Source organism: Canis lupus, chromosome 3 (genome assembly GCF_048164855.1).
Source record: "Canis lupus baileyi chromosome 3, mCanLup2.hap1, whole genome shotgun sequence".
Classification (NCBI taxonomy): Eukaryota; Metazoa; Chordata; class Mammalia; order Carnivora; family Canidae; genus Canis; species Canis lupus.
This window is the reverse complement of record NC_132840.1, coordinates 18,987,520-19,003,780: the sequence shown is the minus strand read 5'-3', so window position 1 is coordinate 19,003,780 and position 16,261 is coordinate 18,987,520. Positions and strand designations below refer to the sequence as shown.

The following is a 16,261-nucleotide window of genomic DNA, read 5'->3' as shown; positions in this document are numbered from 1 at the left end:
AAGTATCCAACTCTTGATTTTGGGTCAGGTCATGATCTCAGGGTCATGAGACTGAGCCCCACTTTGGGCTCCGTGCTGGGCATGGAGCCTGCTTAAAATTCTCTCTCTCTCCCTCTGCCCTTCCCCTTCTCTCTTGCACGTGTGCTCTCTCTCTCTCTCTCAAAAAAAAAAAAAAATGCAAGTTCTAGAACCCCACTTCAGACCTGTTGGATCAGAAACTGGTGATCAGAAATTGTTGCTGAAGCTCAGCATCTGTGATAGAACATGCTCTCCAAGTGACCCTGGGACACACTCCAGAGTGAGAACCTGTGGTATATACAGAAGCCGAATGAGCCTCAGTGCTAGCAGAGACACAAATGGCAGGAGGTCCAGCCTTTGATGGCATCAAAGAGGTGGGTGGGCCCCAAATTGCACAAGGACTGGACAGAGCATTGAACATCTCAGCAGGGGCCAGCATGAAACACTGATGATCGAAGATGAAATGTCTCATCCTCAAGAATTTAGATGCTACCCTGGGGAAATGAGGTGAAGCTCAAACTGAAATGGATTTTGCCACATGGCAGAAAGAGGGCTCAAAATAGAAACAGAGTTGAGTTGTAGAAAAATTACATTTCTCACACATACCTGAGCTGGTGGTCTGACATTTACACACAGTAATGACTGGGAGCATTAAGTTAGATAATAGCCTAGCTGATAATAAGAGCTCAACAATTAGTATGAGGATGGTGATGAGTGCAGAGTGCTCACATTTCCAAGTGATGGTTTTCATTCAGTCAGCCTGATGCATACCTTTGACAGGCAACATGCAAGGCAGCAGTTTGAGGATGCACTAGAATGGAGGTCAGCAAACTTTTTCTATGAAAGGTCAAATAGTGAATATTTTAGTTGCAGGCACTACTGTTTCAAATCTGCCGGCCATTATTCTCTAAGAGCAGCCACAGTCTTCATCTGTAAATGAATGAAAATGGGAACAAAGCTCCAATAAAACTTGATTTTGGGACACTGACATTTGAATTCCATATAATTTTCACTTGTCAAAATAATATTCTTTTTCTGATTGTTTTAACTATTTAAAATCGCAAAAACCATCCTGAGCTCAAAGGCTGAACAAAAATAGATGGCAGATCTATATAATGTTCTTTAAGTGACAGTGTTAGAGAGAGAACAGATTTGTGATTGCCAGGGGTTAGGGATGGAAATATGACTCTGAAAACATAGCATGAGAGGGGCACCTGGGTGGTTCAGTCAGTTGAGCATCTGACTCTTGATTTCAGTTCAGATTGAGATCTAGGAGTCATGAGATCGATCCCCACATTGGGCTGCCCCAGGTTTGGAGCCTGCTTAGGATTCTCTCTCTCTCCCTCTCCCTCTGCCCCTCCTCCTTAGCCCCCAATGCCTGCTGGCACTCTCTCTCTTAAAAAAAAAATTATAAAATAATAAATTAAAATTAAAAATGCAGCATGAGGGAGCTTGGTGGTGGTGGAACAGTTCTGTATTTTGATTGTGGTTCTTTGCACAAAGTTACACACACACACACTTGTATGTATAGGTGGTGAAATCCAAATAAGCTCTGAGGATTATACCAATGCCAGTTTCCTGGTTTTGACATTGTATTATGGTTATGCAAGATGTTAACATTGAGGGTGACTTGGCAAAGCATGAACAGGATCTCTCTGTACATTTATTGACAACTTCCTGTGAAACCACAATTCTTTTAAAATAAAATGTTAAAAAAAAAAAAAAGTTTGCCAGCCTCTGCTTAGAATTTAAGCAGGCAAGCAGGCCAATAAGCCCATTACGCCTATGGGAACTATTAAGTTTAAAGATAATTAACGTTACTTAATTATTAAAAATATGTTAATACTTATGTAATAATATGCTGCATGGGAACATAGAGCAGGGCCAGCCATCTTACAGGATCTGGGGTTTTGTCGTTTGTCTACAGGTCCCAGAGGATTCTTTAGGACACATCCTTCTCAGTGATTTTAAACTCTTGTTTGACAGCTTTCCTTTCTGTTTGATTTGAGAGGCTGAGATTGAGAGAACTTCAAGGAAAGCAGACAGAAGGTATATTGGCAATTTGGTCTCAGAAGAGGATTGCTCTTCAGAATTCTGGCCATAAAACAGCATGGACTCACACACTGGAAAGTTTTTTCACCACACCCTTACATCCCTGGTTGCTGACGTGGTATTTCCATATCTAGAACCCATTGCTTTATCATTCAGTATGGCCAATGCTACCTCTCTGAGCCTCACCAGAGGGGTCTGTATTGAATATCTCCTTGAATAAGACACCATGAAGTCACACTCATAAGAGGGATAAGCATGAACCCAACAAGAGAGAAAGCAGAGCCAAGAAACAGAGACTGAGCCCTGATGACATTTTTTAAGGATCCAGACATGCCCAAAGCCAACAGGTGTCCTCAAGATGTGATCAGCAGCCAGAACGGACTAGAGAGTGGTGGTTAGGAAAGGATGGAATCAGTATGGGTCATTTGCTAGGAGAGTAAGTGGCAATTGAGGTCATGGACAGATGAAGGTAATACCTCTGTCCTGCAACTTTTCCACCACTTTGCTGTGGGCGTCTTTTATCTGTTGCTGGTCGGTGATGTCCATCTGGAGCACAGAGAGGCGCTTGGAGCAGGTTCTTCGCAATTCCTCTGCTCCTGATCCCTTTTCATCCAGAACTCCCACAAATACCGTGAAGCCAAGCTCATCTAGATATTTAGATAGAGCATGACCAAATCCGGAATCGCCACCTGCAAGGGATTAAGACAATACAAAGTGGGTTCAAACTCAAGTGCCAGGAGAAATTACTTAATAAGGAAAACACTGATACTATGTATGATTGCCCATGTTTTCTGGAGAGAGTGGGACTTAAGGAAGTTTCTTTATCTGCTAAATGGGAAAATGGGCAGAGAAGCCAAAACAGACACACTTCTCTGTGTAAAAAGAAGAAAAGAGGAAGGAGAATTACTGATGATGGGACGGTCTAGGAGTGGTTGGTGGCCAAAGAACTGAGGAGGGAGAGCTAAGGTAAGACATCTACTGGAAATTTTTCTATTAATCTCTGCTGTGTCATATTTGGTGTAACCTCCATCACTCCATAAAATCTTCAGTGACTCATTCATTACAAATTAATACTTTGGAGCTGGTTTTAGGTTTTAGAAATGTAATAAAATGTTAAGTCCTGGTTCGGAGTGGACAAAAGTCATTAACAAGAAGCTTCCCAGTTCCTTCTAGGTTATGAAAGATGGTGGCTCATAGCCATCTGCACTTCTTACTTCCTTGGAACTTTTTCCCTCATGATGGCCTTCTCCCAAACCACTGAATAGAAACCAATCTTAAAAAAAAGAAGCTTGCAATAGAAACCAGATAGAAAGCCCTAAATGCATTGTTTAGTGTAAATAAGCAGATGACATAATATGTAAAATACCTCTCAGAATTTGAGATGAGAGTTTACCCAACCCAGTCTGCAGGATATTATGGACCTCGTAAAAATTGTTTTATACCAACAAGTACAAAAAATAGGTATCTGAAATTCTGAATGAAGGCAACATAGACCTAAAATCACCTGTTGAGCCATAGCAAAATAAACACGTAACAGTTAATATGTCTCTAAAGCTCTAAAGATGAGAAATCATCTTCTTTTTAAAAAAGATTTTTAAAGATGAGAGACACAGAGAGAGAGGCAGAGACATAGGCAAAGGGAGAAGGAAGCTCTCCACAAGGAGCCCAATGTGAGACTTGATCCCGAATCCCAGGATCATGCCCTGAGTCAAAGGCAGATGCTCAACCACTGAGCCACCCAGCGTCCTGAGAGAAATCATCTTCATATTGGCTGTGTCATGTGGTCTTTCCTGTAAACCTTGAGGGGTCTCTCTCTCTCTCTCTCTCTTTTTTAAGTTTATTTATTTATTTATTTATTTATTTATTTGAGGGTCGGGGGAGAGAGAGAGTGAGAGCACTGGGCACCGACAGGGGGAGAGGCAGAGGGAGAAACAGGCTCCCTCCTGAGTGAGAAGCTCGAAGGCACTGAGCCGAAGGCACTGAGCCACCCAGGCACCCCCAGGCGTCTCTTTTATCAGCAGCCAGGGGCTATATATAGTCAGGTATCTATCTAAGAATTGGAAAATACAGGAAATCAGAGAGCACACTGACAATCAACTCAAGGATCAGTATGTAAGTGATCAGAAAAGACATTTGACTTCCAAGCTAATAAGACCTGTCTGCAATCTGAATGGAAGTGTTACTCTTCCTAAGAAGAGGATGATCACCATCAGAAGACAAAAGGACAAACTCAACACCATAAAATCAAACAATCTGATTTAAAAATGGGCAGAGGCACTGAATAGACATATTCACAAAGAAGACATCCAGATGCCCAACAGACACATGAGAAGATGCTCAACATCGCTCATCTCCAGGGAAATGCAAATCAAAACCACAATGAGATACACCTTTCACCAGTTAAAATGGCTAAAGTCAAAATGACAAAAAAACAACAAGTATTAGCAAGGATATGGAGAATAAAGCACACTCATGCACTGTTGATGGAAATGCAAATTGGTGCAGTCACTGTGGAAACAATATAGAGGTTCCTTAAAAGATTAAAAATAAGAATATCATATGATGCAATAACCCCACTATTGGGTATTTACCCAAAGAAAGCAAAAACACTAATTCGAAAAGATACATGCATCTCTATTTTATTACAGCATCGTTTATTATAGCCAAGAAATGGAAATAACCGAAGTGTCCATCAGTAGATGAATAGATAAGGAAAATATGTTTTACACATACAGGAATATGACTCAACCGTAAAAAAGAATGAGATCATGCCATTTGAGACGACATGGTTGGACCTACAGGGTTTTATGCTAAGTGAAATAAATTGGACAAATACCAAATGATTCTATTGATAAATGAAGTCTAAAAGAGCAAATGAATAAACCAACAAAAAAACCAGAATCAGACCTGTAAATACAGAGAACAAACTGATGATTGTCAGAGAAGAGGGGGACAGGGGTTGGACAAATGGGTAAAGGGGAGATGGAGATACAGACTTTTAGTTAGGAAATAAGGAAAAGCATAGCATAAAGAATACAGTCAACGATATTGTAGTAGTCATGTAACAGGACAAATAGGAGCTACATTTGTGTTGAACATCATATAGTGTATAGCTCGTCAAATCACTAAGTGGTGCACCTAAACTAATGTAACACTGTGAACTATACTCGAATAAGAAAGAGATAAAGAGAGAAAGAAAAGAAAGGTTAGAGAAACAGGCATTTACATGCATTGCTTATAAATGTGAAAGCTTAAGTCGATGCCCATTTTCAATGTGCATATCTTTTGTCCAAAAAAGTCTCACTATCTGTCCCAGAGAACAAACACATATATTCAGAGATACACTAAGTGATGTTCTTTACAGCACTGTATATAATAACAAAAGAAATGACTAACCTAAATGTCCACGAATGGGAAAATGAGGACATAAATTATGGTCCCTATAATGGAACATGACAGCAATTTTAAAAGACGGGGTAGAACTATATAAACGAACATGGATTTTGCTCCAAGATATTTTGTGAAGCAAAATAAGTTACAGTATAACGCTCATTAGATAGAATCCAATTTATGCCCTCCAAAAAGGGAGGGAGCTAATTCTATACCTGTCTGTGTGGGAATGTAAAAAAAAAAAAAAAAAAAAAAAAGATTTTGAAAGGAAAGACACCAAAATGGTAACAGTAGTTGCCCTTAGAGGGAGAGGCAGGATGGAAGGGGTCTGATTTTTAATGTCTTCCATTTTGCTATAAGAAAGTACTTATTTTTGGATAATTTCTCTTGTTTAAGATTTATTGAGAAAGAGAGAGAGAGACAGCACACACAAGCTGCGGGGAGGGAGGGGCAGAGGGAGAGAGAATCCTGAAGCAGATGCCCTTTTGAGTGGGGAGCCAAGGTGGGGCTTGATCCTAGAACCCTGAGGTCATGACATGAGCTGAAATTACCATTTAACCGACTGAACTACCCAGGCACCCCTAATTTCTCTTCTTTTCAAGATCATTCCAATTAGAATGAAGATTACCCAGCCCTGTAAGTGTAGGAAAAGGTGCAACAGAGAAGGCTACATGGCTGGTATGTTCAAACACTGCCCGAGAGAGAGTGGCAGCCTTAAGACAAAGTGTGGGCACTCCTGTTCCTTCTGTTGTAAGATTCCCCCGTAGTTTGCTCTGTTGTGGATCTGGACTGAGCGGCGCCACCGCGTCACATCCCACGTGTGGGGTCGAGCATAGTCTCTCCCGACCAGGCCAGGTCTGACACATCTCACCTGGGCCTGTCTCCTGAATGCACTAGGTCCTTATCAACATTTGGGGGAAGACTGTATATTTTTTTCATTTGGCTTTTACCAGTTTCTGGCTTTTATTCTCAATATATTTTTGCTAAACTTGTTTCACAAATTTTAAAACAAAATTTCATAGTAGGCATCCCTACTATGAAATGAAGGCATCTAGTTGCCATTGATTGCATTTAACTTCTTAAAAGTTATAGTTGACACTATGTTACATTAGTTTCAGGTGCATAATATAGTGATTCCACATGTCTATACATTATGCTGTATTCACCAATTACCATCTGTCCCCATAATAGCACTGTTATAATACCACTGACTATATCATCCTGTGCTGTTCCTTTCATCCCCGTGGACTTAGTCACTGCATAACTGGAAGAAGCTTGTACCTTCCACTCCCCTTCACCCATTTTGCCCAGCAACTAGCCCGTTCCTCTCTGGCAACTACCACTTTTCTTCTTTGCATTTTTGTATCTGTTTTTGATGTTTTGTTTATTTGTTTGTTTTGTTTTTTTAGATTCCACATATAAGTAAAATCATATGGTCTTTGTCTTTGACTATCTGATTTATTTCACTTAGCATGATACCCTCTAGGTCTATCCATGCTGTTGCAAATGGCAAGCTTTCACTCCTTTTTATGGCTGCATAATATTCCAGCATGCATGGGGGGGGTGGATGTACCAATCTTCTTTATCCATTCTGCTATTAATGGATACTTGGGTTGCTTCCATGTGTTGGCTGCTATAAATAATGCTGATTGCATTTAATTTTTGCTCCATCTCCTTCCTCCTCATATATCCACGTGCATCTATGCTCAGGAAACTGGCCTCTGTGTATGCATGGTTCACGACCTGGGCCTGGCCAGAGGAAGAGACAGTAGCATTTGAAGCACACACAAGTATCTGGGCCATATGACAAATCTCAGCCTGTTAGCATGTTAGAATTGTGGGTCTTCTAAAATATAATAATATGCTTGTACAACGGTTTTGAGAGTCCAGTGAATGTGGCTTTGCCCTGTAGAAATAGATCTACAGCTGGACAAATCCAACTTCTGAGTCTACAGCGGTGAGGCCAGATCCTAGACAGGAGCAAGATCATGAGACATTAGGTGCAATGTGTGCGACCCTTTTCTGGAAACCCCATATGTCACTGGTGATCAGTACTGTCTTGCAAAATTATTCTCCAAATGTCAACAGTCAAGATTTCCTTTCCCATTTTACACATGGGAAACCTGAAAAGGAGAGATACTAGTGTCATAGAGATAGTAGGAATGGACTTTGACTCTTTGCCAGAGTCTAAATCCAAGTCCATGCCTCTTCATCATCTTGGACCAGCCACCTTCTCCTTTATCTGTATAAGTAGAGAGGGGAGGTATGGGGAAGCCAACTCCAGAATGGTTCTCTTGTGGCCCAGCAAGGAAGGGTATGATTCACCTGAAAATAACTAACTTAGAACCAGATGAGAGTGAAGAGTGGATCTGGAACTGGGTTATATATGCTCTGCCAGTGAGGCCAGGTGTTGATGGAGGGCCCCTCCCACTTGTGAAGCACCATTCCTGCGCTTCTGCTTCGTGGTTGTTTGGCACAGCTAGACATATTCGGGCCATGAATTTGAAAGCTTCCAGTTCCCCTGACAGGTTTGTGTCATATCAGGAGCCAACATATTCCCTCTCTGCACAGAGAATCGTCCTGCAGTGCGGAGATGAAGGCTGGGCCCTCGGTTCCATGCAGCAAATAAACTCAGCCAGGGTATGTACAAAGGAAGGTAAGAAAGTGTCATCCACCCAAATGTCTATCAATTGATGAATGGATAAACAAAATGTAGTGTATCCATACAGTGAAATATTATTCAGACATAGAAGGGGAAAAAGTGATACACATCACAGCAATGGTGAATCTTGAAAACTTATGCTAAGTGAGAGAAGAAGGAGACACATTGATCTTGACCCCTTGTTTTCTGAGCAGAGATATTTTTGAAGGTAGTACCTTTAACCAGCTTTGTGAATCCAGGACCTAACTCTCTCTGGAGAAAGTTCCTAGGAAGAGCCTGCTATATAGTAGATACCGGCAAACCTCAGAGATATTGTGGGTTCAGTTCCAGACCACTATAATAAAGTAAACCACAATAAAGCAAGTAAAATGAACATTTTGATTTCCCAGTGCATATAAAAGTTATGTTTACACTATCCTGTAGTCTATTAAATGCAACATAGCTTCATGTCTAAAATAACAATGCACATGCCTTAACTAAAAAATAACTTTATGGAGGTACCTGGTTGGTTCAGTCAGTAGAACATGGGATTCTTGATCTCAGGTTTGTGAGTTCAATACCCTTATTGGGTGTGGAGCCTGCTTAAAATAAATTAATTAATTAAAAAATACTTTATTGATAAAAAATTATAACCATAATCTGGGCTTTCAGAAAGTTATAATCTTTTTGCTGGTGGAGGGTCTTGCCTCAATATTGATGGTTGGTGACCAAGTGGGGTGGTGTGACAATCTTGTGACAATCTTGGTGGTGACCAAGTGGTTGCTGTGGCAATTTCTTAAAATAAGATAAAAATAAAGCTTGCCATATCCATGAACTCTTCCTTTTGAGAACAATTTCTCTGTTTCATGTGATGCTATTTAATAGCATTTTACACACAGTAGAACTTCTTTCAAAATTGGAGTCAATCCTCTCCAACCTGCTGCTGCTTTATCAACTCAGTTTATGTAATATTCTAAATCCTCTATTGTCATTTCAACAATCCTTACAACATCTTCATCCAGAGTAGAAAGCACTTTCCCAAGAAGCCACTTTCTTTGCTCATCCATAAGAAGTAACTCCTCACCCATTGAGAGTTTTATCATGAGATTACAGCAATGTGGTTCCATCTTCAAGCTTCATTTCTGATTCTGATTCTTCTGCTCTTTCTACCACATTTGCACTGACTTTCTCCCCTGAAGTCCTTGAATCCCTCAAGGTCATGATCTGGGTTGATATCCATATATCAAACTTCCAAACTTCCATTAATGCTGATATTTTGACCCCTTCCCATGAATTATCAATGTTCTGAATGGCATCTAGAATGGTGAATCCTTTTTGGAAGGTTTTCAACTGACTTTGCCCAGATCCATCAGAGGAATCACTACGATATCTCTAGCCTTACAAAATGTATTTCTTGGGATCCCTGGGTGGCGCAGCAGTTTGGCGCCTGCCTTTGGCCCAGGGCGCGATCCTGGAGACCCGGGATCGAATCCCACGTCAGGCTCCCGTGTCTCTGCCTATGTCTCTATGTCTCTGCCTATGTCTATGCCTCTCTCTCTCTCTCTCTGTATGACTATCATAAATAAAATTATTTAAAAAATGTATTTCTTAAATAATAAGGCATGAAAGTCAAAATTACTTCTTGATCCATGGACTGCAGAATGGATGCTGTGTTAGCAAGCATGAACACAACATGAATGTCATTATCGACCTCCATCAGAGCTCTTGGATGACCAGGTACACTGTCAATGAAGTCATACTTTGAAAGGAATTTTTCTTTCCTGAGCTGTAAGTCTCAACAGTGGGCTTACAATACTTGGTAAACCATGTTGTAAACAGATGCGCTGGCATCACGCTTTTTTGTCCCATTTGTAGATCACAGGTAGTGTAGATGTAGCATAATTCTGAAGGGCTCAAGGATTTCCAGAATGGTAATTGAGCACTGGCTTCAACTTCAAGTCACCAGCTGCATTAGCCTCTAACAAGAGTCAGTCTGTTCTTTGCAGCTATGAATCCAGGTGTTGACTTCTCTCTAGCTATGACAGTCCTATTGTTGAGCAAAAATCTATTGTTCAATGCAGATGCCTTCCTTGTCTCTGTTCGAACTCTGGAGAACTTGCTGCAGCCTCTACATCATCAGCACTTGCCACTTCACCATGCACTTTTATGTTACTAAGATGGCTTCTTTCCTTAAACCTCCTGAACCAACATCTGTTAGCTTCAGACTTTTCTTCCACAGCTTCCCCATCTCTCAGCCTTCATAGAATTGAAGAGAGTTAGGACTTTGCTCTAGATTAGGCTTTGGCTTAAGGGAATGTTGTGGCTGGTTTGATCTTCTATCCAGACTTTTATTGCTTCTATCCAGATCTTTATTGCTGACCTTTCTCCATATCAGCAATAAGGCTGTTTTGCTTTAACATTTGTGTGTTCTAAAAAAAAAAATTCTTTTTTTTTTTTAGAGATCCTTTTTTTTAAAGATTTTATTTATTTATTTATTTCTTTATTTCTTTATTTATTTATTCATGAGAGACACACAGAGAGAGGCAGAGACATAGGCAGAGGGAAAAGCAGGCTCCATGCAGGGAGCCTGATTTGGAACTCGATCCCAGGACCGTGGGATCACACCCTGAGCTGAAGGCAGATGCTCAACTGCTGAGCCATGCAGGCTTCCTGCACTTTTAATTTCTTTCAAGAACTTTCCCTTTGCATTTACAACTTGACTAACTGGTGCAAGCGGCCTGGCTCAGCCTATCTTGGCTTTCAACATGCCTTTCTCACTGAGCTTGATCACTTCCAGCTTTTGATTTAGAATGAGAGATGGGGGACTCCTCCCTTCATTCGAACACTTAGAAGCCATCCTAGGATTACTTACTGGTCTAATTTCAATGCCGTTGAGTCTCAGGGGATAAGGAGGCCTGAGGACAGGGGGAGGGATCTGGAACAGACATTTAATGGAGCAGTCAGGACACACGCTCCCTTTATCAATCTTATATGGGCGCACTTCGTTGTACCCCAAATCAACAACAATAGTAACATCAAAGATCACTGATCACAGATCACCACAACAAAAAAAAATCATAATGAAAAGGTTTGAAATATTGTGAGAATTGCCAAAATGTGACACACAGACATGAAGTGAGCAGATGCTATTGGAAAAACTACGCCAATACACTTGCTTGATACAGGGTTGCCACAAACCCTCAATTTATAAAAATTTGTAAAAATTCCAAAGCACACTAAAGCAAAGCACACTAAAAGGAGGTGTGTCTGTACTGGATTCAAACTGATTTATGAGGTGTTGAGCTCTGTCAGGCCCTATGATCCTGGAAAACAGCAATCAGAAATGCCCCTGCTTTGTGTTTTGGGAAACAACTTAGTGCAAAGAAGTCACCTTCCCCATGTGAGTCAGATAAGACTTATGGATGTCCCCCTCATTTACCTATGATAAGGCCAGACCCAGATCCTCCAAACTTCCATTCATCACTTCATAGATGATTAGCTGAACTGCCTGTTGCCCATGAATCATTGGAACAAAATGCTTGTTAACCAACTTTGGTACAGATTCTCTCCTTTTCCCACATCCTGGCCAACTCTCACCCTGATCCAGCAGACAGCCCCTCCTGAGAACCAGGCTAGTCTCAGGGAGAAACATTCTCTCTCCTCTGCTCTCTGGTCATGGCACTCCTGTGCATCCCAATTCCCCTCACCCAGTTTTGTCTGGGTTTACTCCCTCCTACTCCCAACATTCTTTTTTGGCCTAGCTCTTGAGATACTTGCAGACCTATGGTCAGAGTGTTCCCCATACTGCAACAATGCCATCTCCCTACAATAACCCTTTCAAATAAAGTCTCTCCTTACTAAATCTGTATTTGTTTTTATTCAATGGTGAATTAATGAAGCTAAAGTTCACAGGACTTTGAACTGCTTGTCCTTACCTATAAGGAAGCATAGTGTAGGGGCCTGGGTGTGAGCCTGGATCTGAGCCTGTCTCCCACTATCCCTACCTGTGCAACCCTGGTCAGTTAATTTAGACTCTGTCTGAGTCTCAGCTTCCTTATCTATCAAATGGAATTAATAAAGGTACCTATATCAGTTAATATTTGTAATGTGCTTAGCACATTACTTACCTGTTCCAAGTAATTATTATATAGATTTTTAAAAATAAAACTGTCATCCTTCCTGATTTTCAGGCCTTTACATGCACAAATTGGTAGACAGGGAATTTGTGTCTAGAGAGAATCAATCAAACATCTCGGTTAAGACCCAGGCTGTCTGAATTGGCCTCTTCCACATGTGACCCTTGGGGAGTTATGTGGAGCCATATGGGAAGGGGGGTTATGACAGTACCTCCTTCTTAGGCTGATGTTGTAAGTGAGTGTTATCAGTATTATGACTTTAACACCGACGTCAGTTTGTGACTTACAATGTTAAAAATCAGGCTGTGCTAGCCCTGGTGTCTTAAGTGTGTGGGCTATGCAGGTGTAGAGGGCCTTTGGAAAGTATATGGCTGGGGAGCCACTCCCTGTTGAAATAAGATAACCCTTCTGTACTCTGAAAACCCACAGACAAGGCTTGGGCCTTGCATGTTTACCAAGTTCCAACCACCCGTTCACATACTAACTCTAAATCCTCCCAACCACTCTGAAAGGTTAAGTCCTTTTACTGTCACCAAATACAGAGCAGAAACTGAGACAAAAACTGGTTAAGTCATACAGCTGGGACATGGTGGAGTTAGGTTGGAACCTAGGCAGTGTTCAGGATATAACATCTGGGATGTTTTCTCACAGTGCAATGTCACTTCTAATAGTAGAATGCACAAACACAAACTAAAAATCTGCTATATATTGATAAGAAGACATCATCTGAATATGTGTTTTGCTTGCACATGGTATTTTGTAGAAATCCAAACAAACACTTAGAATCAGGTGGTTTCACCTGAGAATCCAGGTCAAGGGTTTCTCTTGATGAACCAGGAGCTGGGCCAACTCCAGGCCTGCATTCCAACAAAAAACTCATAAGTTGAAGCTGAGGATCCCAATGGCTGCTCCCTTCCATGGGCCATACTCTCAGAGCAGGGCTCCATAGTGGGCATGTGCCACTGCCAGCATTCTTCACTAATGATATCTGCCCCACCCCTGCAGCCTTTTGAGCCCAAAACTCCTGACACACTTTGTCCCACTTACAAAGGTCATCTGGGTCAAGAGCTATTTATCTTGAAACGTACAGAAAACTAAGGAGGAAAGGACTCTCCTTTCCCTTGTTTAAGACTTAAGCAATCCACCAGATTGCTACTCTCATGTTGACATTGCCTGTTCCCTATAAAATAGATCAGGGTATGATAAAATGGTAGATAAATAAAACTTTAGTGCACTTAAGACTTCCCTGAGGGCCACTTAAGTCTCAGCTCCAAATCCAAGAAGAACAAATACTTGACAATTGTATCAATACCCATCTCCCTTGCCCATTGTGTTCTCAAAGTGTAATAACTGCTGGGTGGTGAAGCCCTGGGGAAAGTCCATTTTTTAATGGAAGTAAATTAATTTTTTTCCTGGAACATAATCTTTATGAGTGAATACTATTGTTATTCCTATCTTAAGATAGGCAACTGATGGGACGCCTGGGTAGTTCAGTGGTTAGGCATCTGCCTTCAGCTCAGGGCGTGATCCTGGGGTCCCCAGATCGAGTCACACATCGGGCTCCCTGCATGGAGTCTGCTTCTCCCTCTGCCTGTGTCTCTGCCTCTCTGTGTCTCTCATGAATAAATAAATAAAACCTTAAAAAAGAAATCTTAGGATGGAAGGCAAGGGTACTGAATGGAGGTGAGGATTGGGAGAGAAGGCATTAGTGTTGGGTGACTGCTAAGAGGGTGCTGCTAGTTAGGAATATAAGGAATTCCAGAAGGTGAAGCAATCAGTGATGGATTTAGGGTGGCAGCAGGTAGGTTCAGGAGAGTCATTAGGACTGAACGACCCAGGTATCCTCCATCCAAAAATTTTGACAACTGCCTCCACATCTTCTTTTCTGCATCTCATGACCAAAAAAAAGCCAGGTCAAATCAGCTCAGCCCACCATCATATTGCCACCAGTTGGGGATATACTTTCTCAGGTGTGGCAGAAGAAGACACCATAATCATTCAAAATTTTCATATTACATTTGTTGAGGTTATGCCAATTAAGAAACAATGGACATGATTTTCAATACTGATGTCCCTGAAACTCATGCTGATGGGGATGATGTATGGTCAGCTGAAATGACCAGAATTTCAGAAATCCTTGGCCGAGTCAGAGGCCATTAGAAAGAGGTGACTTAAGTATTCAGATTAAGGTGGAAAAACTCCCTTGGCAGTGCTAGGGGACTTAGGCAAGACTTCTCAGCCCCATTTCCTCTAATGTCTTTGAAGAGATTTGCAGAGTACTTCTTTTTCTTTTTCTTTTTAAATCTACTTCGTGCCCACCTCCGCACAAAAAAGAAAATGGGAAGAGACTATCCAACAGTTGGTACCCATGACCATAAAATAAGGTGTTGTGCTGGCTTTCCCCAAATGCCACTTTTATGTTTTGACATGTCTTCCTATCTCTCTACACATTAATTCATTTGCCATGCATCATTCATTCAGGGATCACTGTGTTAGGTACCAGAAACACCACCATAAAAGAGAGACATTTCCCCACTTTCACAGAGTTTACTGCCTAGGACAGAGGTTCTCAATCCTGAGTCACACTAGAATCCCTGGGATACTCTTTAAAAAAAAATGTCAGTGCCTAGGCCCAATGCCCAGACAATCTTGTTTAGTTAGTCTGGGATGGCCAAGTACTGGCAATAGTTTCTAAAGCTCTCCAGGTGATTCTAGTGTGCGGTTAGGATTGAGAAACACTGATATGAGGCAGGGACCTCAACAGGTGGTGACTTTGTTCCCCTGGATATTGGGCAATATTTGGAGGCATTTTTGTTCATCACAACTCTGAGAGTGTTACTGGCATCTAGTGGGTAGATCCCAGGGATGCTGTTCAACATCCTATAGCACAAAGGGCTAAGTCCCCACCACAAAGTATTATCTGGCCCCAAATGGCAGTAGTGCCAAGGCTGAGATATGCTGTCCTGAGAAGAAGACAGACATTAGGTAAATCATTATAATACAGAGTGGTAAATGGTATACATAGAAAGTTCTAGGAGCTATGGGTCATAGCTTACATTTACAGGGAACTCCAAGTCCCTTCTGTAGTAAACACTTCATCAGAGAAGAATACAGGCAGGAAAGAGAAGGAGAAAGGCCACCTCCATCAGACAGGGACTCTGTTGTGCTATCTAGTTCACTAATCGATCCCCTATGCCTAAAACAGCGCTGGGCACGCTGTACTTGCTCAGTAAATATTTGCCGAATGACAAAACACCCAGCTGATTAAATGGAGGTGTCAGGCACTATCACCTTTTTTGCTCTGTATGGGTTTTCTGGACTCACTCTTCCTCCTCCTCAGCTTGCCAGCCCCCACCTGTTATCTATTTGGGCCATGGTGCCAACTTCTGTCCCTGAGCCTATCTTTCCTCTGCTTCACAGCCTCAGACATTTCCACTGACCGTAGGATAAAATTTAAGTTCAGCATTGAAGACTGCATGATCTGATCCTAATCTACATCTCCCAGTTTAGTTCCCCCTATCCTTCCGCTTGCATTCTGAATGCCACACAGAACCATATCTGGAATATCCTCTGTACTTCCTTACCCACATCGTCAATTACATTGGCCTTTCTGCCTGGAATGCTCGTTCTTTAGCCATTTCTTAAAAACTATTCCCTACCCAAAAAATAGAGAATTGTATAATGGTCTATGTACTGGTCTTCCACCTACAAGACTTATCAATATTTTATCTATTTCCTCCCCATGCACTTTTCCTCTTTTTTCCTTCATTTTAAAGTAAATTCCACCCTTAATATCATGTTATCCATCAACCTGTAAATATGTCAGTATACACAACGAACAGACATGGACTTTTCAAACCCAGTTATGTGGTCATTATTAGCCTCCTAAAATGTACAATTCTTCTTTACTGTCATCTAATACCATACCCAGGGTGTTTCAAATTTCCCTGTTTATTTCAAAAATGTCTTTTTAATGTTGGTTTGATTTAAGTTACAAACAAGTTCCACACATCACATCTGGTTT

At 41.3% G+C, this 16,261-nt stretch overlaps 1 protein-coding gene across 4 annotated transcripts in view; it reads right to left on the bottom strand.

The window, feature by feature from the left end:
• HSD17B2 (hydroxysteroid 17-beta dehydrogenase 2) overlaps positions 1-16,261 on the bottom strand; it is an 81,654-nt gene that overhangs the window by 29,824 nt on the left and 35,569 nt on the right. For all 4 annotated transcript variants that reach the window (XM_072819435.1, XM_072819436.1, XM_072819434.1 and 1 more), the window contains exon 2: positions 2,547-2,759. In XM_072819435.1, the coding sequence (XP_072675536.1) occupies positions 2,547-2,759 (213 nt within the window). The remainder of the gene's footprint in view (positions 1-2,546; positions 2,760-16,261) is intronic.